This window comes from Pochonia chlamydosporia, chromosome 2 (genome assembly GCF_001653235.2).
Source record: "Pochonia chlamydosporia 170 chromosome 2, whole genome shotgun sequence".
NCBI classification, from domain to species: Eukaryota; Fungi; Ascomycota; class Sordariomycetes; order Hypocreales; family Clavicipitaceae; genus Pochonia; species Pochonia chlamydosporia.
In genome coordinates this window covers 1853073-1876022 of record NC_035791.1, presented here as the reverse complement: position 1 = coordinate 1876022, position 22950 = coordinate 1853073, and the positions used below count along the sequence as shown (strand labels likewise).

Below are 22950 nucleotides of genomic sequence, written 5' to 3'. Positions count from 1 at the left end.
ATGCCAGCGGATTTGGCTGGTGACATTTTGGAAATAGGCTTGCAGTGTGAGTGAGAATGCAGTCTGGTTCTATTCTTAGCTCGCAAATTGTCATGCATTGTCACGATCTTCATGATTCACTCGCCCAGCTGCAACTGCAATTGCTCGTCATTCAGTATCCATTACTCCCGTGATACCATTACTCCAATGCACCGATATGAACCATATTAACATTCGGTATGGCGTCGCAATGACACCGGACTCCATTTATTGACCTCGACACACCCCCGACATGGTGTGGGGCTGACCCTGCTTTGTTGTACTCTGTCCTTGACTGGAATTCGTGAGTCGATGACATCCTGCGGCCATAAAATCAACCGCCTCAATGCGAGACCCATCCTCGGCCTCTTCCGCAAAGCTAGTAGATACTCATCGTGTGGCTTGAGGTGGCTTGCAGGTGCAAATATCTCTGCATCTCAAAGGGTCGATTCAGCTGCCAGGCTTACGGGCTTTACCGGGTGGTGCTCGCGATTGTGAAATCATGACCATATGATCGCACCTCCGTTGACTACGCAAAATTGGAATCATTACACACAGCCAAGTGCTGCTTCACATACTAGGAGGTGGTTTGGATGCCGGCCAATGTTCGTTGTATTAGTCCACCGTAATAATTTTTCCTCCCGCCTATCTGAAAATCAATAAAGCAATTGGGCAATTGTACTCGAGGTGACTCGGCCTTGCACCAAGCATGCAGAGGTAGAACAGAAAACGAAAACCAAAAAAGACCGCCAACGACCAAATGACGAATACAGGCGATTCCACCCGAAAACAAAGACAACCAACAATACTATGTGTCAATAGCAAAACGCAAAAGGATGCAGCCAATTCCCATGCAACCTATTTTATCTGTCCTTGCATACCAGCAAACACAGGCTCCAACTCGTGCAGACCTCGCAAGGGTATTAGGCGGAAAAGACACATAGCCCTCGGCAAGAGTCGCAAGAGTTGCATCTAGCCTTTGTGAGACAAGAGTCGAGGAAAATCAAATAAGCCGCCCTCAGAACCAAAAAAAGAAAACCGAAATCCAAACGCCACAATCGCTATGCTCCGTAAAATCATTCCGTAAATCATGAGATCAGTCTTGAACAGTAGCAAACCATATAGGTAAGCTTCAAAGGGGTTATGCAACAGCCATGTCAAGCAACAGCTACAATAGCACCCTTGCTCGCCAATCGAGAAAGCCAGAGTTAACCCAACTCCGGTCGCAATACATAAAATTGTGAAAAGGGGGTATCAATCGGGGGTATCAAATAGTAACCACACATCAGAGTGGAATAAGCTTTGGTGCATCCAACCTTAGCCCAAAGTACGACCGCTGTGAATTGCTTGGGCTTGAGGCACATGATGAGAAACATGTCCTGTCCGTAAGGTCGCGACAGATGGAACGCCAGAGGACATGAACGTATTTCCAGCGCCATCCCAGCTCTCTTCGCTCAAGACACTGAGATAGCCACTGCCAACTCTATCACGAAGAGCTTCGATCCTTCGCCGATACATCTCGCCGCCTGCATCCCAATTTTGAGAATCTTTCGACTCATCTGTGGCACCATTTACGTCGTAAGCAGACGGCGGTGCTGGTAAAGGCTTATCCCGGTTGGCCGAAGCATCAGAGACTGGAACGGGCTCCGTCGGTCTATTGGCTGTCAAGATGACAGGCGGAAGTAGAGTTCTTTCAGGTTGCCTGGAAACACGGTAGTTTCCCGTCTCTGACAATGATGTTGCACTGGACTCCTCATTGGGAGGGTCAGATGGTGTGACTGTCGATCCGCCATCGCCGGTTGCAAGGTCAACAATACGTCTTTTGGACACTTTTCGGCGCCGAGAAGAACTGGTGTTAACTTCACTGGTTACAGCCTTGGCCACTGGACGCTCTTTACGAAGAACGGATGGCTCCTTGGGTAAGCTATAAATGATAGCAGGTTTGCTAACATCAACAGCCGCTGGAGAGTCAGGGATCGTTGGCTTGACTACCGGAACGGATTCGGGGATAGGTGCCCGCTCAATCAATAGCCGCTTCTCAGAATAGCTCGGTCCACTGCCATCAATTACGAGATCCTCTGTATAGCCTGGCGCGGATCGAAATATGTTGAAGATGGTTACCCGGTAGTCCTTGTGAGTTCTGGTGAACGGGTTACCATCCAACCAGATTTCTCGAATGTCGGGAATACCTGTCAGTCTTGCAAGCTCTAACGGATCGGTAAGGCGATTGTCACGCAGGTCAAGACGTTCCAGGGGGTAGAGCTTCTCGACTCCTGCTAGTGACTGCAAACGATTTGCACGAAGGTTCAGGGCTGTAATGGCAGGGAGTGGGTTGCGCGTCAGGGACTGAAGCGAGTCGATCATGCAGTGGGAAAGATTCAGAGCTCGCAGAGCGGTAAGAGAGGCTAAGCTATCGGGAATTTGACTGAATAGGTTGGATGACAGGTCTAGGGAGTAAAGAGTGTTTGAGAGAGGAGCCAGACTAGCAGGTGGGATGGAGGTCATTGCATTGTCAGCAAGACTAAGGTGTCGTAAGAAGCGCCATTTAGATGCAGGAAGGATCCCAATAGCTAAGAGGTTACCGGAGCTGCCTCTTGCATGGTGATGCCAAGACTCAGAGAGGCTAGAGTGGGAAGAGCCGGAACCCGAACGCCTGATACGTTGCTGAGAAGACCTCACATGGGAGGAGTGATTTCTGGAGCTCGCAGGGCGGGAGGGCGAGATACTTCGTGGTCGGGATATTTTGTTGGGGGATCGGGGTGCGTCTTCAACGTCATCACGGGAGATTGATGGCCTGGCGGTGTCGGAGCTCTCGCTGTCCTCTAGGACTGGCTCGTTAGGTGTCATGGACCCGCGCCGAAGGTCAGCAAGGAGAGTTCTATGCTCAGGCGACCCAGGAGCAGAAGCTGCTCGAACGAGTTCGGGAGGGATGGTAGGACTGCGCCGAGGACTGTTGGTCCCAGCCCAGGTTGTGGTTGGCGAGGATTGCGACTTGGACGTACGACGACGCCTCTTGTCCATATCATCCAGCACAATATCTATCAAAATGTCCGCTGGGTCCTCAATACCAGCGTGTCTTAAACTGAGTGACCGTAGCTGATCTGCCAGGCGATCCCAACCGAAAAATTGGCGGAAGTCGATACTATTGATCTCAAGTGCTTGCAAGTTCTTGAACACATAAATCGGGACGGCGGAATCGAATGGGAATTCCTCATATCCACTGATCAACCTTGCTCGCCAGTCGGGAGCCAGTCTCAAGCAAGGAATCTTGGTGAAGGCAGAGTAAAGATATTTCAAATCGGTCTGGAGGGCGGCTTTCTGACGCTCGGTTCGTGCGGCGGATATGCTGGCGCCAATGCCAAAGCTGTTCCACAACGCAGACATGCCAGACATGACACTTCGCATGCTCGAGACGGAGTGTATCGATCCTACATCAGAACTGCGGCTACGAGCCCTCTGAGAATTTCCTAGGAACGAGACATAATTGGTGGAGGAGGAACTATCGTGGAGATTCTCCAACCGCACTTTCATGGGTCCAACATTGATCCCGAGTTCTTCGAAGCGAGATAGGAGGAAGAATAGGTGGTGGGGTGTCAGCGCCAACTTTGCAGACTTGACGCTGTGTGAGGTGAAGTTCAGGGCTCCCAATGAAAAGGCGGCTGCCAGAGTACTTGTTGTGGATGAAGATGTAGATGGTCGCTCTGGCAAGGTCGGGGAGGGGGGGATCGTGGCTGCACTCGTGCTTTGGGACGATCGATGTCGAATCTCTCGGCGTTGGAACTGCAAGGCATTGGCGAGGGCCTTTTCATGGTTGCGCACAAAGGCGGCCAGTTGCTGATTAAGATTTTAGTTTTAGTTTCTTCCGCATCCCGACAATCAAGTCGCTGGTAGCTCAGGTTGATATTGGCGAACATACCTTTATAAAGTGGTCTCCGTCTTCAGAATCCATGATGTCTATAATATCTATACATGAGGCGATGATGCGATGGAACTAGTGCCTGTATGGACAACCAGAAAAGAGCGGCAGAGGATCTTCGCAGGAAGAGCGCAAGTCAAGTCGAATGCTGTGTGAACAGATCTTCTCAAGGCTGCTCATTGACCTGCTCAAAGCTACCTCGAGGATACTTTCTGGACGATGCCAACCTGGGTGCTGGAGGCTGGTTAGCAACAGTCCACTTGCAAAACTCAAGCCAGGAAAAACGAAGTATCTCAAGGATTCTTGGGCAAGCCCGGAGATTTCATGCAAACACGGAGACAAAGATTTCGCTCGGTAGTGTGGAAAAAAATTGGAAAGATGCTGTCAAGGCAGAACACAGCTCGCAGACCAGGTCAGTCGCAATCTCGCCGTCTCAGACACTTCAACGACAGCGGCAATATGGTTGACACAATTATGGAACACAGGCAAAGCAAAATAATCGAGACGGTGTAATGAATTGTGGTTCGAGAGTCATCAGTTTGTTCGAAACTGATGGGAGAGCGACACAGTGACGGTTGCACAAGCACGGAAGAAGAAAAAGTTGGGCAGGTAAAGCAGCAACAAAGTTTGCTTCTGGAGTTTCCGGCCACCACAGAGATCGATAAAAATTCAGGGAAATGCTCAAGGAACATAAAATTGCGATGCTAGAAGTTTATGCAACTGAGAAGGGGCATGATGGAAATTGCGGCCTGTTGGTAAAGCGCAAATGCTGTGACAAGGACAGGCAAGGCAGACAACAAAACACCGCAGAGCGAGGCTGGCGAGGCAATAACAACAACAACGGACTTTCGCAAGTGACTCACCTTTACACCGACCACGCCGCTGACCAGGTCAGGAAAAAAATGTGTCCTCACGAAAGGGACAACATCCGTACCCAGAAAGAAAAGAGAAGGACTCGAAGCTATCGCGAGCCCTGGAAAAAAAAATGCTATGCACGGAAAAAAAGGCGTTGATGCAAGCCCGTTTTCCCTCCCAAGGTTGCACAGCGAAGGAGGGAGGAGGAGGAGAGTCGAGACAAGGCAGGAGATTTTGAGCACGGTGCACAACACAAACGAGAAGCAGATTGACCAGAACCAGACCAGTCAGAGTCAGGGTTGACTGACAGGCATGGACATTGAAGGGGTCCAGTCCTTCCAGCTTGAACGTCAAGGTAATGGAGGGGTCCCTGCCGGAGTTGTTGGACGCGGCATCAAATGGCACTGGGAGACTCGGACTGGGGCACCGGGGGTCGCAGGCTCTAATAACAGGCCTGCAAGCCGAGATGTGACAGGCCAAGAGCGCAGATTAGGAAGGCATGGGATCAGCCAGTCACAGCCTCCACCACAATCAACACCAAACATCCTTCAACGTTGACCAGACGCCAAAATGTACCGCCTTTTTTGTCATGTTTATCCGCCTCGGCCGGGATTTTTTGATTCTTGTATATAATTGTAACTCCTATCTTTCATTTCAATAACTCCCTTTCTCCATCTCCGTCTCCTGTTTCCTCTCTTTCTCTCTCTCTCTCTCTCTCTCTCTCTCTCTCGTGTCACGTCCCCGCTTCCAGCACCAACAACCCGCGAATATATTGGCAGCAGCGCCAACGATCGAACTGTCTCGTCCGGCTCGTCGTCTCCCACGGCTCACGCAATCACCAGACTGTCCACTGTTCGACTCTGAGACTGGGGCTGGCACTGTTAGTGGCCGACTCGGGTTTTCCTGATGCCAAATGCAATTACAACATCGCCCGTCGTGCATCTCGACTGGCCTGTACCCCGGTCACCAGGCGATCCAGTGGCGCCCTGCTGATTGGGGCGTTGCCGGACCAAGACTTGCAAGACCAGACCCTCGCAGCTCATCCAGGCGCTATTTCTTCTAATCCTGGCATTCTTGGCGGTCCAAGATGACGGAAAGTGTGCTTGAGATGCGCCAGAGGCTCCAGAGATGCGTGAGATGGGGTCTCGAGTCCGTCAACAAGACCAAAGGTAGCGGATACATGCACCACACCAACATCCTATTTGATCCACTATCCACGTCCCATGCTCATCAGATTGCTTCCAATTGTGGCGACATGGACCCTCATGGCCCAAGCTTGCCCATGTTTCTTCCCTGCGTGATCCAGCCCGTCATCCACGCTGTTGTCTCTCATGACGGCTCAAAACACACCGTCTCAAGCCATGACAATCCACCTGCGACAACATGTCTTGTCATCTGCGTCTGTTGTTTCTCAACTATAGGTTGTGGTTTCAATTTGTCCAATTCGGCATCAACATGAATTCCGAGACTGGGAGGTACCAGCCGTGTGTGATTCGTCCCTCTCGCTGGTGCTGATGGTGATATGAGCGCCTTCTCGCCTACAGAGACAGACGCAATCAAATGCAACTTGACTTGCTGGTTGCTCAAAAATATGAGCACAACATGGCTCAGCGTAGTGACTGGGGTTAGGGAGTGGCCCAGTGCCCTGCCTGCATTAGCTCCTGCAGCAGTCACAGCTCAGATATCACAGAAGAAACGAACGGCGCAACATCAAAACAACGAAAAAAAAAAAAAAAAAAGAAATTGTTTCGCTATGGCAAACAGAATTCTCAGATGGATTTTTTGTATCAGCTTTCCGCCCCCTTTGCTAATGCTGGCTCGGTGCACATGGATTGCACGTCTACTTGTTGTCTTGATTCGCTCCTTCCTTGCATTTCTTCGACAGCACCAATGGCAACAGCCCGGCCGGCTTTTGCTCCGTATGCCTTTGCTGCTTTTCCCTGCACAGCTTCATGACCATCCGCCATCCACCCACTTCCTTTTCTTTTTGTCCTGTCGTCAGATATGGCGGGCGCCCCCTGCGGACACTCGCCGACGTAACCTCATGCAATGCCGTTCGAAGTGGTGTGGATGCTCTCCAGCAGGTGGACGCCAACGTCACAGAACTTTGTCGTTCCGGAGTGGCGTACGGAGTAACGACACAGGGGCTGCAGAACCTCACTGTTGGATGGCGCCTACGTTTCGGCCGCAAATGGCATTCGTTACGCGAAATATATCAGATAGTCGCAACTCTATATTAACCACACGGACAGGTTCACGGGGCATACGAACTACACAGGTGAACCGAAGGTCCCGAGTCGTCTGCTGCTTTGGCTTAGGACGGCCAAGTTTACGAAGTTGTTCCCTTCATCCCGGAACATGTCGAGGCTCCAATTTCTGCGAGCAGCTCGGTGAAGTCTCCGATTGCACTGAGCCGGTTCTGTGTCCCTTGCGTTGACACTCTACAGAGTATGTCAACAGCTGATGTAGACAATGGACGACGGTTCCCTGCACTTATCAACGATGAAATGGACAGGATTATCTTTCAGCGCAACCCAGAGCTCTCATCCCCGAAGGATCTAGACGGGCCATTCGTCCTTGAAGGCTCAAGTGGGGTCGATTCAGACATATTTGGCGAGAGACAACAGTCAGTTGGCCATGAAACCCATGTAATGCGATGCAATGCAATGCAATGCGATGCACCACACCTGGGGCAACAAAGGGCATCAGAAAAGACCAACCATGCTTGAATCAGTCCAGCACACTGGTTCATGGCCCGCTAGCCGTCAATCTACGGAGTACCTCGTCAATACTCGAATGCGCAGTAAATCATGTCTCCAGCTGGAGGCCCTGATCTCTTCACGGCTGTCTTCATGGTCCGTCAAGTACCTTCTGTCAGCGCGACCTTGTCCTACCTGATCTTCTGCCGGAGACTTCAAAGTGACCATGGTTATTACCTGGCTATCTACCTAGTAGGCAAGTAGGTATGTGTCGTCCATGCACCCCAGAAGTACACGCTCCGAGCTTTAAGGTTTGGTCGACATTCCTTTCCCCGCCTCCGCCAGTTGAACCACGTTTTGTTGACAGCAAAGACAACACAGATCTCAGTGGTTTCATGCCAGAGAGCTAACCGGTATGCAGGGAGCATGGCAACATGAGATTGTTTACATCTTCAATATTCCATAGACCACTTGGCAGCACCACCGTCAGTTGGCTTTGTTGATGGATCAATGGGATGGCAAAGAAGTACGGGGCAACATCTGGACTGGCCTCATCTCCTCAGTTATGTCCTTCGCATTTGGCATGGAACACTTGGCAGCCATGTGATTTGAATTCTCTGTGGCTGCAAGGCATAGCTACTGGGGAACTCTCATCTACGCAGAGAGAACAGAGCAACGTGTATTAGCTTGAGTTCTGAACACTGACTTGCCGCCCGTTTCTTTTTTCCATTTTTTTCTATTTTTTTGGCCTCTTGTTTTCTCATCCCTCCAGATATAATTGTGAAACAGGAGCCAAAGCTTCCTGCCCGCGCCAGTACTGTCACTACTTCAGAGTCACCGTTCAAGAATACAACAGATTATATAATTCTGAAAGGTATCTGTTCGGCTTAAGATTTGCAGGTCGCTAGCCAGTCGTCGGATAAGCTGTGCAGGAAAATCCAACCTAGCATCACCACAAGTTATCAGATGTCGAGGATGTAAGATTGGGCGGCGTCGTTGTTTGCTGTCTTGGCTCAGTGATGCTGGGCACCGCTAATGAGTTTCCACTCGCCTCATCTTAGCGCGGCAGGGTTCGGTTCATCCTTTCGAGCTTTTCAGGGATCTCGGAAAACTCAAAAGGGCATGGTAGCCAACAGCACAGGTTCTCGCTTTCAAAACAAGACAGCGACGGGAATAACGAATCCCAATGGGCATAAAATGCTAGAAACAACGGCAGTGCATCTCAGAGCCGAGCTCATGCATCAAATGAACAGATACCGTGATGGCGCCGCAATATCTGGATTAAATTGCTACAAACATGCCACCACAATATCTGATCCTCAGATCTTCCGAAGCAAACATGCACCCAAACCCATGCCTAGGATAATTGGCGCTGTGGTTTGACTGAGAAGCACACGTGTATGTCATCTTGCATGATGGCTTTGGCGAAATCCCCTAGCGTCCAGGGACTTGACCCCACGTTTCGCTGATTCGTTGCTCCAGACCACTCAAAATTGCTGTCCTCCAGCTGGGCTTTGACGCCAGGAGGAAGTGCATGAGAGCAAATCACCAGCATCAAACAAGTCTGGTCCAATCTGAAGTAGTAAGTGGGGGTCTGCTCCGAATACTCTAGCCCAGTTGAGTTGCAGGTATGGAGCCAGATTGTTGGATTCGTTTCTCTTTGGCTGTCAAGTTTGGTCATTTGGAGTATAATGACATATGCCATGGCTGGGCTCGCTTGCATTGCAGAAGAGGTCGAGACTAATGGGCGCAGAACTTATGTGTCCCCGAGATATCTGATGAGCCCTCTGAGTGTCACTTAGACCGACTTACCACATGACGTAGCCATCCCATAAGCATCGGGTTCACGGCCACGAAGAGAATCCGATCAGGGCGAATGTCGCGCCTGGCAAGCGTGTAACAATTCCCGCGACGTATAATTTACAAATTAAGCGGCACCTCATAATACTTGTCCGCTCCGATTCCGGCCAGTCATACCTCTCTGGCCTTGCATTGGGAGCCTTCGCGCGTGCGTCCTCCTGCAGCCGTTGGGCCGTCGCTCTGGGAGGTTGCTCTGGTCATTCCATTTCGACTACATCGCCCTCTGCAGCCTTCTAACTACCTAGTTAGACAACCTCCGGACACTATCGGTATAGGGTTGTCTCTGTTTTGGTGTTTCATACTGAGATTCCAAATTTCCCTGTCGGAGGTGAGAACTCTATGGTCCACGGTTCAACTGGGAGGCAGACCTCTGGGTCACGGTGCAGTCTGGTGTCTCTTTTCCTCGCAACAACATTTTAGACAGAAGAATATTGCCTACTTGTCGTGCCGACATCTCCCACAGCACCCCATCGGCTACGGACTCAAGACATTGCATAATTACGGTTACAAATTGAATTCCACGGCAGATGGGCTGTCTGAAGATGGACAAAGAAATCGTTGCCTCAGAAAAAAGCCGTAAAAGTGTGCTACGGCAACCATCCTCGGCCGCCGCAACTAACAGCCCTTCAGATAACGCCATACTATTAGTTGACTCGATTTGCAAAGTCGGCACAATGCAGCTCGTCCATATTTGGACTGCCCATTGCAATAACAGGAAGGGTTGCATTAGTGTGCTGGGGCTTGCACTGCGACCTACGCCCACAACTTACACAACCAGACCAGACACTGGATAAGTTGTATAACGGAAGGTTTTTGTGCCTGGGGCAAAAATTTCCAAGCACTAACCTTAACGAGAGATGTCTACGTGGACAATTATCATTATTAGGTCTGTGCAATAAGCACCATATCATAGGCGCTACACAGTGGATGTTCGAAATCACTTCAAGGATTCGTACGAAGTTCCAGATGAAGTCGAATGTGGGTGTTGACCCCCGCCGCCATGATTGCCTAGCCTTCCATCAGAGACTCTACTTGCAGACGCCTATATCCACCATTGAGAACGGACGCCCAATCAGTTGGTTAGGGACCGGGAGGAGCTTGCCACTGTGGGATTCGATGTTGAACTCGAGATGCACAGTACGACAGGGTGCAAGTGTTGTTGTGGCCAAGCATTGTCCAAGTAGTGATCAGGCAAAGGCATGAGGCACGGACAGCCAGATCAGCACAGATCCCTCAATTTGGCAGGAGGCAGAAGAGAGGATGAAGCACATCTGATGGAGGTTCATGACACAACATGGATCGACAAAGACACAGACCACCCCAGGCGGCTCTCAATGAATGGCTGGCTACCAGAGCATTCGAGGTTTCATATTTGGGTCACAAAGCATCAACGGCATTCCTTTGCAGTGCTGATGTCTTAGCTCACGGCTCCGTGGGGTAAAGTACGCAGATCTATCGTACGCCTTTCTGCCTTCTATCTGGCCTGGGCCTGGGCCTGGCTCAGAGAAATATCTTCAGCTCATGCTGCCACAAGAACCTCCGTCATATGTTCGCAACTTGTGGGCCATGATCCACGATCCGCTGCCACCCGTTTGCCTCCGTATCTATAGCGCCAGCCATTTCGCGCTACTGGCGGCTGTTCCAGAAATAAACCACCAGTGGCCAACCATGATGGCGAACACGGGCATTGTCTGTAAACCACATGACACTGCTGTACATACACATTCCTTATCACGAGAATGGAAATCCTTTGTCATGGTGAGGCACACCAACCATCCGGTCTCTCGCTTGGTAAACTTATCTCCATCATATCCGGTTGCGCAACCGGATCCGAGTGGCGCCACTCACCGCCTGATGCCAGATGGCGCGAAGTTGTCTGGTTCATGGCGGACGGGTGTGGTGTTCCGTGCTCGACTTGATTAGCGCACATGCACGCACCAGGCTCTTCCTGTGGATGGATGGATGGATGGATGGAGGGATGGACGAAGTGTCTGCTGGTGCAAGCTCACGCATTATGTACAGAAGAATTGCGTTGCAGATGGCGCCATGGACGCATTTCATCTACGACTCTCGTGTCTGGTAGGTGAAGAGGGGATCGGGTAGGGCCGGGAGCTGCACGATGATGAAGATGGCAATCCATCCCACTCCTGGTGCAGTAACTGACAAAATTTGTCTGCCTTGGCATTTTCTACGGATGAAGTCTGGAATGGCTTCAAATCCCGGCCGGCATACCGTTTCAGGCACTGACTGCATCTGTTTAACATTGCCACCACATTGAAGGGTAAAAGAACCAAGAAGCCTGCAAAGGGACAACGAGACAGGACCCTAGTGGGAAGGTTAACTTTACGAGATTCAGGATTCGTGGTTGATCGGCTAGTCTTTGGTCGAACTACTGCACATGTAACCAATGAGGAATCGTTTACCTTACAGGACCGCCGAGCATCGCTGTGGCATATCTCCCACTGCCTGCCGTTAGAGTGTACTGATTAGCGAGATGTTCGGCGATCGTTGCCCTCCACAAATATCCGTGACATGGCAAATGATCAATCATTTTTATATAGAGCCGTTTTGCAGGTGAGATCTTCGTGAATGGTTTGTGGGGGTTATTTAGTCCCAAGTCGACGATAGGTGGCGGCTGTTCGGTGACAGCTCGGATCTTGGACTCGGCCGTAGGGATAACGGCGATGAAGTAATCATGATGACGGGACGAAGCTGAGAATGGTTATTTGGAAGGGTCCAGTAAGTGTGTCGACAAGGTATATGTGTTTGTCATCTGTCCAATTATGTTGATCTGCTAGCTGAGCTGTGTAACTGCGTGATGTATGTCCACAGACTCCAAAGTAGAATACAATGAATATGCAACACAAGAGTCAGTACTCCGTAGGAGAGCATTGATGCTGTTTTACAATTACGAAATTGGAGTCCATATGTAGAGTTCACTATGCCTTGATAAAATTCCTCCAGCAGTAGTATACAATATTCTTACATATCAAGTCTGTACAGTCGCCATGAAAATGCCATCATACAACCAATGCTCATCTAAAAAAACACCAGGCACATCTATAACCCAAATCGCCATTTACTTCGTATATCCCACACTCACAATCTGCTCCAATGTCCTAAAGCCATCATGCGCAAACCCCTTCGTCACATCAACCTTGTACTCCTTCCCATCCACCCGTAGAACCCCAAACCCCATATCCGTCCACGCACTCCTCACGCCGCGAAACATATTCGCAAACGCTCTGCCCAACCTCCGAAACGGCATAGTCAAAAGATGCTCCATGTCAAACTTCCGCAGCGCCTCTCTCTGCTTCTCCTCCTTCATCCTTTGCTCCAGCCGCTTCAGCTCGGGGACGAATTCTTCCGGCAGCGAGAATCTCGACTTGAGTGCCACGTTGTCCAGCGTTGCGGTGACGGTCTTTGGCTTGAGGACCGGCAGCATGCGCTTCACCGTGACTTCGAGCTGCGGTTGCGCACCCGCAACGGGCGGCAGGACGCGTATCGTGCTGACAATGTTGGGTGTCTTGGAGAGTAGGTAGAAGCCCATTGCGCCGAGGAGGACGTACGACGCGCCAAACACGGCGCCTACCCATTGCGGCGTGCCATCGGGTTGTTTTATTACAGTCGGGCCAGTGAGTACCGTCCAGGTGAGGATGGCTATACCGCTGGACCAGCAGCCAAAGTAGAACCAGAAGTGGGAGGGGGCTTCGTAGAGCACGGTTGGGGTTTGTTTCGCGGAGAGGCTTTTGATGAAGGCGTATCGGGAGGGGGCGGCGGTCGCAGGGGCAGCTTTTGGAGGGGGAGGTTTTGATATTGCGTTTTTGGCTGCTTTGACGGATGGAGAGGATTGTGGTGTTCGCAGACGTAGGAGGGAGGTTGTGAAGAATCGGGATGGTCCGACGGGGTGCGCCGCGCGTGGGAGAGCTCGGAGAGGTAGAGACAGAGGGAGCAGGGTGATGCCCCGCGAGAAGCTGGCCATTGGAGCTTAGCTGTGTCGGTAGGTTAGGTGTATTAGATTGGCGGACATGTGAGGTTGTGTAAATCGGAATTGTGTGCGAATTGGCTGTTCATCAATTGGCCATATGCCTCGCGACGCAACGAAGCTTTGTTAGACAATTTTGAATGAATAGAAAATTGATAGCCTTATCAAGTGGTCCCCGTCCCTGGGTTGGGTGTTTGTTCACTTCGGGCATAGCGCGGACCAAGCCGGGAGGATGTACAAAATTATACCAGCATAATTCCCACGTTTGATCCGCAAACCGTGATGCGTCTATTTTGTCACTAGTCCACTCAACATCGGTACGTACCGATTTCGTCCCACCAAAAAAACCGCTGCACCTTCCGTGCGCGTCCGCCCTGTATCGGCGGCGCTCCCCAACAAGCTCCCAAAAGCTCTCAATTTCAGAGCGTTGTTTTTTGAACATCATCCTCCCCTTGCCACCAATCGACCACGATTCGAACCCCTTTGACAGTCAGGTGCGTCGAATCGCTCGATTGAGCTGCCATGGCGTCTTTGGCAGGTGCTTGCCGTGCTTCGGCTCGTCTTGTGGGCAGGGCTTCTTCTCGAGGTACGTCTTACCTCAATGATGCATTTTGAAATTGAAGACCTGCGTTGATTTTAGTCGATGTTGCCCGCAATGACAAGTCTCGCATGTTTGCTAATTAGATTGTAGGCCTCACCACCTCTGCACGATGCCTCGCCGCACAGAACTTCGTAATGCCTGCTCTTTCGCCGACCATGACGGAAGGAAACATTGCTACATGGAAAGTCAAGGAGGGCGAGAACTACAGTGCCGGCGATGTACTGCTAGAAATTGAGACGGATAAAGCGACTATGGATGTGGAGGCTCAGGAGGACGGCATCATGATGAAGATTATGGCGCAGGATGGAGCCAAGTCTGTTCAGGTTGGGACCAGGATTGCGGTGCTTGCGGAGGCAGGGGATGATATCAAGACGCTTGAGATTCCAAAGGATGAGCAGCTACAGCAACAGCAAAGCAGCGGCGATTCAGCTGCCGCTCCCAAGGAGGAGGCGGCCGCCCCTGAGAAGCAGACCAAGCCTACGCCCAGACCATCCAGCGAGGAGACTCACGAGCAAAAGTATCCCTTGATGCCGTCGGTAGAACACCTCGTCAAGCAGAACGGTTTGAGCAAGGACGACGTGAGCAAGATCAAGCCCACGGGCCCAAGTGGCCGCTTGCTCAAGGGTGATGTGCTCGCCTACCTGGGCAGCATCAACGCTGATAGTCCCGCCGCCGTGTCTTCATTCCTCGAGAAACTATCCCACCTGGACCTGAGCAACATCAAGGTCGCAGAGAAGAAGGCCGCTCCCGCTGCTCCCAAGGAAGCCAGGCCTGCCAAGTCGGAGCCTCTGCCCTTGGAAATCAACGTTCCTGTATCGCTAAGCAAGGTCGTCGAGGTCCAGCATCGCATCCAAGAAACCCTCGGCGTCTTCATGCCCCTATCCACATTCATCAGCCGCGCCGCCGAAGTCGCCAACGAGAGTCTCCCTCCCGCCAACCGTGCCCCGACCGCCAGCGAACTCTTCGATCAGGTTCTCGGCCTGGACAAGGTCAAGGCAGCCAAAGGAACCCGTGGCATCTACCTGCCTCAGATTTCAGCCGTGCCGCCCAGCACACTATTCGAGCCTCCTGCACGTTCTGCTAAGAAGACGGATATCATTGACATTCTGGCACCTAAACCCAAGAAGGCCGTTCGCGATCAGGGTATTCCTACTGTTCCCGGGTTCTCAAATGGCCTAAATGTATTTAGTCTCGTTGTCCCGCGGGAGGAGGAGCACAGAGCGCACATGTTCCTGGAGAGGTGCAAGGCTATTCTTGAGGAGGAGCCAGGTAGATTGGTGCTGTAAATTCCCGTTCTTGGATAGGAACAAAGTAGTGGAAGTTTAATGTAACTATATTCGATAGACTCAAAACATTCGTCTCACAAATTAGCCCAGGTATGCGAGACATGCACAAGTAGACTGTACTTTTCACGCACATAATTTCTTCAAACCAACACTGCTGTGTAACAAACTGCCCATGGACTCTGCAAGTGGTGTGCTGCACCTCCTCCTGATGCAGATGCAGGACTAGCTGGCGCGTGTCTTAGGTTAGGAGCTAGGGGTCGTTCAGCTCCCTTGTGGACGCCAGGTCTGTGTGCTCCTGGTCAACTGAGGGGCGGTGAGGAGATGGAGCTCGGAGTTTGAGATGGTGTTTGCTGATTGTGTGATTGTGGGTGACTTGCTTTATGGCTTGGCGCTGGATGTTTGCCATTCCTGAGGTATGGATTGTTGGTTGGTATGAGATGAATGCCGACTTGATGTTTGTGAGGGGGATGTTTTGTGATGGAAAGTAGTAGGGTAGGTGGTCTGAGTGGATGATATTGACAACTTGATCGGTACTGTTATCTACTGAATCTGGGTGTCACAGCTTGTCATGGGGATGGGGTTCAGTAAGCTACTCAGGCTGGGTTGGGGAGTAAACCTATTATATGAGACTCCTTACAGTCTACAAACACGATTGTCATCTACACAAACCATGTAATAAATCAACATACCCAATTCATTCTATACATATCCATCACCAACTCTTCGGCCCAAACATCTGCCCACTCGCAACACGACCCTGCACCGCCGTCCCCTGCGCATCCATCGTCGACCCTACGACCTCATTCCCCCACCACTTGGGCGGCTCTATCCCGTGCATACTAAACGCAAAGAAGATGAACAGCGTACTCAGTGCCAGTCCCAAGTCCAGACCGCACGAGGTCAGGAAATTCAGACGCCCCCACCACCCAAAGTGTCTCTTCTTGATCCAGTACTGAAATATGAAGCCCACGATGCCCCAGGAGAAGTAATTTAGAGGCGTGGCAGGCGGGATTGCACCTGCGCCGCCGAATATAAGTGGCGCCATAAGATATTGCAGCGGAGATTTGGGATACCGCTTGGCGCCGAAGTAAATGAGGATGGGGAGGATGGCGCCGAGGATGAAGAAGAGGAATAGTGACGAGTAGATGCGGCCAGGGGAGAACATGCGGTCTGGACCGATGAGGCCCCAAATTACGGAGGCTGGGAAATTGTGAGTGAGGTTTTCATGGATGCTGAGGGGGAAGAGGGGACGTACCTGCAAAGAAGACTCTGCCGCCGGGACAGGTAAAGTGGTCTCGTTGGTGTTGGTCACAGACATCAGGGATGTGGACGAGTGCGAGATTGAGGACGGTGATTTGGATAAAGCATGAGATTGTGGTGGCGACAACTTGTGCTAAGAACATGGTTCGTGGTGGAATCTTCATGTAATGCCCGAATTTGAGGTCGGAGACGAAGCTGAGCGCTTGAGACCTGTGACTGTTAGTATACCCATTTGATACACAGGATGAATATTCACCTACATGGTGATGTAGCCAAATGTTTTGAAACTAGAGTCTTGTTAGGCACGCTGTCATGGCGGGAATCTCGGCGAACATACATCATTAGTGCCAGTGGTCGTCCTGGCTGGATATATCCAAAAATAAATTCAGTAAGGACATTCAGACCAATGCGATTATTTGTGACTGCTTCGATAATGCCAATTGGTAACGAAAACCCAAAGGATATGGCCACAGCGAGAAGAAATGCCCACCATGCGAGTTTGGTAGGATACGCCAATACGGTGAACAAGCCCATGGCAAGCATCTGCAGTCTTAGTTAGATAGCCATTCTCACTACGTGCAACAATCAGACCTACCACAACAAAAAGGCCCATGTACCACCAGTCTGGGGCCTCCTTGTACTTCTTCATCAATTTCATATGAATGTCCGGCTTCTCGCTGGAGCTGTTCTGGTACTGTTTCCAGATTTGCTTGCCGTTGTGGAGATATGTATATACAACTAGAGACGAAATGGCAGCAAAAGACAGACCATAGGACATGGCAAATGTGGTGCTGGCATAGTTATTTAGCAAATGTTTGGTCATTTGATTCACCCAATGCATACCTGATAAATAGTGGCGAGTACTTCTCATACGCTTCTGCATCCAGAGTGTAGTCCTTGTTGAGGACTCGAGACGTGTTGTAGGGAGCACCAGTGTTGTCGTATGTATTTGGGTCGCTCATGGGTAGAAACTCGGCGTACCATGCCCCTGAGAAATGAAGCGCAGAACATCCAATGACATAAAAGACAACCACACCGATCAAGGTATTTGCGATTGCATACCTGGAGGAATTAGTATTCACCATTATCAAAAACAGTGCCGGTTAGTCTTACCAAGGTGGGATGAGCGGTGATCCAACCCAGCCGGAGATTTGGGTCCAGTCAAATGTGATGGGAAGCAGAGATAATCCCGTCGTACCACCAAATAGTTGGTTGACGACAGGATTCTGAGGCGCGAGCCAGGTGGCAAACGCGAACACGCTCAAGCATTGGGCCAGAAACCCAGGGATAAAGTAGTATATAAACGCGACGACAGTGACGAGAAAGAACCATCGGTATCTGGGCATGCTACCACCCAAGACGGAGGGGTCTCGCACTTCATTCTTGTCATACATGGCGTTCATCATTGTTACGGCCACGAGATTCGCCGGCCATATCATGGAGGCAGGATAAACTGTAGTTATTATCAGTATGTATGGGCCGAGATATAAATGACGGACGTACCCAAAAATTTTCGCATTGTACCAGCGATCCCGTACCCCAGGGATTGGGTTGAGATGGTGAGTAGAAGCTGAAAGAAGATTCCAAAATCCTGCTTATAAAAGATGCGCTGCGCAAGGATAATATCAGTCGAATATGCTACCGAAAATGACACGCTAGCCATGACCCCAATGATGGAGTGTTCTTTGATATTGAAAGGACCCGGGTTTAACGTCCATGTAGAACCAAAAACTGTGAAATTTCTCTCAGGCATAAATCGAGCCCATGCATGACCTATTGGCCATGCAATAATCTGCGCCACAAGAGGACCAATCGAGATTGATGGCTGCCGTAAGGAAAAGAGCGTGTTCATAGAGGCCCCAACCCCGACTAGACTCAGGCCGATGACCCAAGCCCTGACAGTGTTACAAGGCACGTCCTCGTCATAGTTTCGCACAGCTGCTCGAACCTCGGGGTACGGAGAGTCATCTTCCTCGTGTCTCTTCCTCGCACCTCGGGCCCCCATCTCAATGACCTCGCCGTCCTCATCATCCGGGAAAACCGGGTCCATCAGGAGCTCACGCTCAGATGTTTGGTCGTCATCGACATCATGGTGATCCTCGTTCCAGTTAAACATGTGCTCTTTTAACCCTTCTATGGATGCGGAGCGCTGATTTGAAAACGAATGCCTTGAGCTTGGTCCTTCTCCAACATCGAACCCGCTGGATTCAGCGCTTTGCCGCCGCAGGCCATCTTCGGCACCCATGGCGGTAGACAGTGCCGTGGATGGCGGCGCGATATCAAAGTGTGGCGAAGTTGGTTGTTTGTCCTCGGTCAAGTCGGCATGGCGGTCAATTTGTAGCCAGATTGCTCTTTGGGGTGTTGTTGATGTATGATATTTGAGGTCTCAAGTTCAACAGGTTTGTGATGTCGGAGCAGATATCGAGTATGGCGGCTAAATTTGATCAAGCTTATGACCATGTGACCTGTAGCATGCGAGATGCAGCAAACTGTGGCCAATCGAGGCGTGTACTCCGTACTGACTTGCAAATTATTCAGAGTGTGAGTGGGTGAGACATAGGATCTGGTCTGTTCCTGAATGTTTGGCCAGTTGCCGTGACTCGTGATGCCCCTGGTCTGGAATCTGGATTGGATTGTTGTCCCTTGGTGCAGTCAGCGCGGATGGAAGTGATGAAGCGAAATGAGCTGGGCTTCTACTCTAGCAGCGTCTGACGGACAGGATGCGGAAGTGTAGATGTAGATAATGGCCGTGAAATTGGGAGTGTCAAGTCAAGTTGTGTTGAGAAGCATTTCATGGACAAAAAGCCATGGCAATTGTGTTTCACATTGAGTCTGTCCTCAATAAGCCCGAAGCCAACTAGCCTCAAGCGCCTCCCCGTCTCCAGCTGGTCCAGTCTGGCCTGGCCCGTCTGGTGTCTCTTGGGGAGTCTCTAGGGGCGGGCAGCTGTGGATGTGGGGCTCCAGGCGCTACATGCTGGATGAATAGTGAGCGAGCAGCGACTTGCCGACCCCCAATAGGCGATGCAGTCGCTAGTGGCCACCTGTAAGACGCCATTGGTCAGCACCAGGCCGCCGGAATCTTGGCATCCCAGCCATGAATGCCTGTCTTTCGTGCATGTGCATGGTGAAAGCACAAGCAGCTTGGACACACATCAATATCTTCGTGACAACTTCAAAATAGCTCCTGAGCTTGCTTGACGTCGAATTACCCACCTCGCTTATTACAGCAGAAACGCCTTGTGACACCCCGGACTGCTCCTGACCCGCGCTGGTATTATATTCCGCTCCCCTGCCGGCGCTTTATTTTGACACTCGCACCTCCAACATGAAATCGGCACTGTCATGCGCCGCGTGGTAGTAACAGGTCTTGGCGCCGTCACTCCCCTCGGGGTAGGCATTCGGCAGACCTGGAACCGATTGCTCGCTGGCGAATCCGGCATTGTCAGTGTTGCTTCGCGACAACCGCTTGCAAGATGGAAGGAATTGACAAGTACCGTTGCCGGCGTCGTCCCAACGGGAGATCAAGAAGGCCAATGGAGGTCAGCAGACTGGCTCAGCGCTTCGGACCGGAGGCGAATGTCTACATTCACGCAATATGCCATCGCGGCGAGTGATATGGCGCTAAAGGATGCAGGATGGGACGCAACCAAGTTGGAAGATCTAGAGGCTACTGGTGTCTGCTTGGGAAGCGGCATCGGCAATTTGGACGAGATATACGATACCAGCCTGGCGCACCACGCTGATGTGAGTGGATAAATATTAACCTCCGTGGTGCACAAGATGAACAGGACACTAACTGTCATTGACAAGGGTTACAAGAAGGTTTCGCCTCTCTTTGTTCCAAAGATCCTAATCAACCTGGCTGCTGGCCACATCGCCATGAAGTACGGGTTCCAGGGACCAAACCACGCCGCCACTACGGCTTGCACAACTGGCGCACATTCAATAGGCGATGCCTCAAGATTCATCGCCATGGGAGATGCAGACGTCATGGTAGCTGGCGGCTCCGAGGCATGTCTTCACCCCCTGACATTTGCCGGCTTTGGCAGAGCAAGGTCGTTGGCCACGGCCTACAATGACAACCCACCCGGCAGCTGTCGACCTTTTGACGCAGACCGAAATGGCTTTGTCGTTGCTGAAGGAGCTGCCGTTTGTATCCTGGAAGAGTTGGAGCATGCTAAAGCCAGAGGGGCTCGAATATACGCAGAAGTCAGGGGTTACGGGTGTAGCGGGGATGCATATCATATGACGGCACCTCGAGAAGATGGCCAAGGAGCGTTTCTGTCCATGAAGCGCGCGTTGAAGAATGCCGGGTTGAAACCATCTGACGTTGACTACATAAATGCCCACGCAACCAGTACACAAGTGGGAGACATAGCAGAAGCGGCGGCCATTCGAAGGATCATGCTGGGCGAAGAGGGAGTAGCGACTGAGTCACAGGTCACGGTGAGCAGCACCAAAGGAGCAATTGGGCACTTATTGGGTGCTGCTGGAGCAATTGAGGCTCTTTTTGCAATTCTTTCCATTCACGAGGTCAGTCTAGTTGACCATCAACGAGGGCATTAGAAGGGAGCTAACTCATTTGCAGGGCGTTGTTCCAGCTACACGAAACCTACACAAGCCCGACGTCGGCATCAACTTCAACTTTGTCCCTTTAACGGCTCAAGAGAAGAAAGTCCAAGTGGCAATGAGCAATAGCTTTGGATTTGGCGGGACGAACAGTAGCTTGGTGTTCTCAAAGGTGTAAACTATGGAAGGGATGTACCACTCGGAATAAAAGGACACTGTAATATTACATGTACCATACCCATATAAAACCACATTTAGACACGCTAGTAAAGCCACAACAATTCTACAAAAAATCCAGTGATTGATTAGTTGAAATGCGTATAGCTCAAATTCACGATGTAATAGCCGTCATAGACATTGGATGCGGCTGACGCACGGACCACTTTGGACCGACCCGCGTGTCAAACAATTTCTCGGGACCTTCGAAAAAAAGTCCATCGACCATAACTCGCAACCAGGACCAAGCTGCATTTAGAGGGCGCAACCACGCAACCCACCTTGAAGAAGTCCTCTCGCCGAGAGAATCGGGCGTGAAACAACCATGGCCTGCGAATCGTGCAGATTACAAACCCGGACGCTCCTACGCGCAGCAATGCGCACGTCCTCCAGAGCCGCCCCTACGAGGACCCTGAACTTTCTACGACCGACAAGCTCATCGTCCGCCGTACCGACACGATTCTTCAGCACCAGCCCGCAAAGACGAATCCTAGGCATAGGCTCCTCACTAGGAGAATCATACCGCGTACTAGGCGCCTCCGAGAAGCTGTACAAGCTGTGCGCCCAACCCGCAGACTATCACATCACCGAAGAGGCGCGCAACAACGACCAAGTCGTGCGGTTAGAAGACGGCGAAGAACTAGGAACACCCATAGACCCCGACAATGTCTGGCACAAGAGTACGTTTTACCCTCTGCCCTCTTTTCAAGAACAACCTAACAAGAAAATCAGCATTCGGCCTGCAACCCAGCTTCAGCACCTGGTCCCACGTAACCATGCTGCATCTCTACCTCCTCCAAGCACGGGTCCGATGCTTCGAGCGCGACACCTTCCGCAACTGGCAGCAACAGCTCGTCGACCACTTCTTCTTCGACTGCGAAAAGAAGATGCACCTCGACCACAGCATCACGTCCAGCGCCCTCCGCCAGCGGTACCTGAAGGATATTTTTGTCCAGTGGCGGGGGCTGCTGCTCGCGTATGACGAGGGCCTCATCAAGGGTGATGCGATTCTTGCGAGTGCAGTTTGGAGAAACTTGTTCAAGGGGGCGCCGGAGGTTGATCCGCGGGCGTTGTGCGCAATCGTCGGGTGGATGAGGTCGAGTTTGGCGTCGTTGGAGGCGGCGAGTGATGTGGATTTTCCGCAGAGGGCGGGCGATATCTTGGGGAAGCCGGTGGATGTGTTTTGGAGGAGGTTGGAGGAGCCGTTTAAGAAGGCTTTTGAGGGGGAGGTTGCGAATGAGAAGGCGTAGGGGGTGGGTGTGACGAGGTGGTGAATTCTTGTATATTGGACAGATGGTATCCCAACTTCTGTTGTGTATTTCGTACAGTAGCATTACACTTGTACAATATGGTATTCTAGTTTCATTCCTATGATCCAATGCGCTTCTATTCCCTCTGACATGAACATGTAAAAAAATTTCAGGATTCATATCAGACCCAGTACTCCCACATGAATTTGTACAACATGTCCAGTGTTAATATCAGATCCAACGCTCTTCCTTCCTCCCACAACATAAAACCATCTACACCCTCTCCCACATCTGCCACTCATATCCAACACCAGCCTCCTCTTCCTTCCCATCGCCCTCCTCCCCCGTCCACTCCCTCCACTCATCAACCCCCTTCCTCCGCCAACCCTCATCCCCCTCAAGGTTCACACCAAAAAAAGTATCACACTCATACTC

The 22950-nt window shown here is 51.2% G+C and overlaps 9 protein-coding genes across 9 annotated transcripts; 6 read left to right on the top strand and 3 right to left on the bottom strand.

Moving 5' to 3' along the window:
- Positions 1–1335: 1335 nt before the first annotated feature.
- On the bottom strand, positions 1336–3967 carry VFPPC_02699 (leucine rich repeat protein; the record flags this gene model as incomplete). Its single annotated transcript, XM_018282306.1, has 2 exons — positions 1336–3852; positions 3935–3967. The coding sequence occupies 2 exons, from the start codon at positions 3965–3967 to the stop codon at positions 1336–1338; spliced, it is 2550 nt and encodes an 849-aa protein (XP_018146729.1).
- A 1909-nt stretch (positions 3968–5876) lies between these two features.
- VFPPC_17577 (hypothetical protein) lies at positions 5877–6248 on the top strand (the record flags this gene model as incomplete). Its single annotated transcript, XM_022429274.1, has 1 exon — positions 5877–6248. The coding sequence occupies one exon, from the start codon at positions 5877–5879 to the stop codon at positions 6246–6248; it is 372 nt and encodes a 123-aa protein (XP_022285699.1).
- Positions 6249–6833: 585 nt separating this feature from the next.
- VFPPC_17578 (hypothetical protein) lies at positions 6834–7226 on the top strand (the record flags this gene model as incomplete). Its single annotated transcript, XM_022429275.1, has 1 exon — positions 6834–7226. One exon carries the CDS (start codon positions 6834–6836, stop codon positions 7224–7226), a length of 393 nt encoding a protein of 130 aa, XP_022285698.1.
- Positions 7227–10869: 3643 nt separating this feature from the next.
- Positions 10870–11271, top strand: VFPPC_02698 (hypothetical protein; the record flags this gene model as incomplete). The annotated part of the gene is made up of 1 exon (XM_018282305.2): positions 10870–11271. The coding sequence occupies one exon, from the start codon at positions 10870–10872 to the stop codon at positions 11269–11271; it is 402 nt and encodes a 133-aa protein (XP_018146728.2).
- A 1156-nt stretch (positions 11272–12427) lies between these two features.
- VFPPC_02697 (hypothetical protein) lies at positions 12428–13330 on the bottom strand (the record flags this gene model as incomplete). Its single annotated transcript, XM_018282304.1, has 1 exon — positions 12428–13330. One exon carries the CDS (start codon positions 13328–13330, stop codon positions 12428–12430), a length of 903 nt encoding a protein of 300 aa, XP_018146727.1.
- A 525-nt stretch (positions 13331–13855) lies between these two features.
- VFPPC_02696 (pyruvate dehydrogenase protein x component) lies at positions 13856–15220 on the top strand (the record flags this gene model as incomplete). Its single annotated transcript, XM_018282303.1, has 2 exons — positions 13856–13919; positions 14025–15220. 2 exons carry the CDS (start codon positions 13856–13858, stop codon positions 15218–15220), a joined length of 1260 nt encoding a protein of 419 aa, XP_018146726.1.
- Positions 15221–15932: 712 nt separating this feature from the next.
- On the bottom strand, positions 15933–18725 carry VFPPC_13318 (small oligopeptide transporter, OPT family; the record flags this gene model as incomplete). Its single annotated transcript, XM_018291095.1, has 8 exons — positions 15933–16420; positions 16476–16690; positions 16741–16767; positions 16818–17023; positions 17076–17271; positions 17324–17542; positions 17594–17933; positions 17984–18725. The coding sequence occupies 8 exons, from the start codon at positions 18723–18725 to the stop codon at positions 15933–15935; spliced, it is 2433 nt and encodes an 810-aa protein (XP_018146725.1).
- Positions 18726–19822: 1097 nt separating this feature from the next.
- Positions 19823–21227, top strand: VFPPC_02695 (beta-ketoacyl synthase (Cem1); the record flags this gene model as incomplete). Its single annotated transcript, XM_018282302.1, has 3 exons — positions 19823–20224; positions 20291–21013; positions 21069–21227. The coding sequence occupies 3 exons, from the start codon at positions 19823–19825 to the stop codon at positions 21225–21227; spliced, it is 1284 nt and encodes a 427-aa protein (XP_018146724.1).
- A 363-nt stretch (positions 21228–21590) lies between these two features.
- Positions 21591–22515, top strand: VFPPC_02694 (ubiquinol-cytochrome C chaperone; the record flags this gene model as incomplete). The annotated part of the gene is made up of 2 exons (XM_018282301.1): positions 21591–21945; positions 21998–22515. The coding sequence occupies 2 exons, from the start codon at positions 21591–21593 to the stop codon at positions 22513–22515; spliced, it is 873 nt and encodes a 290-aa protein (XP_018146723.1).
- Between the last annotated feature and the right edge of the window lie 435 nt (positions 22516–22950).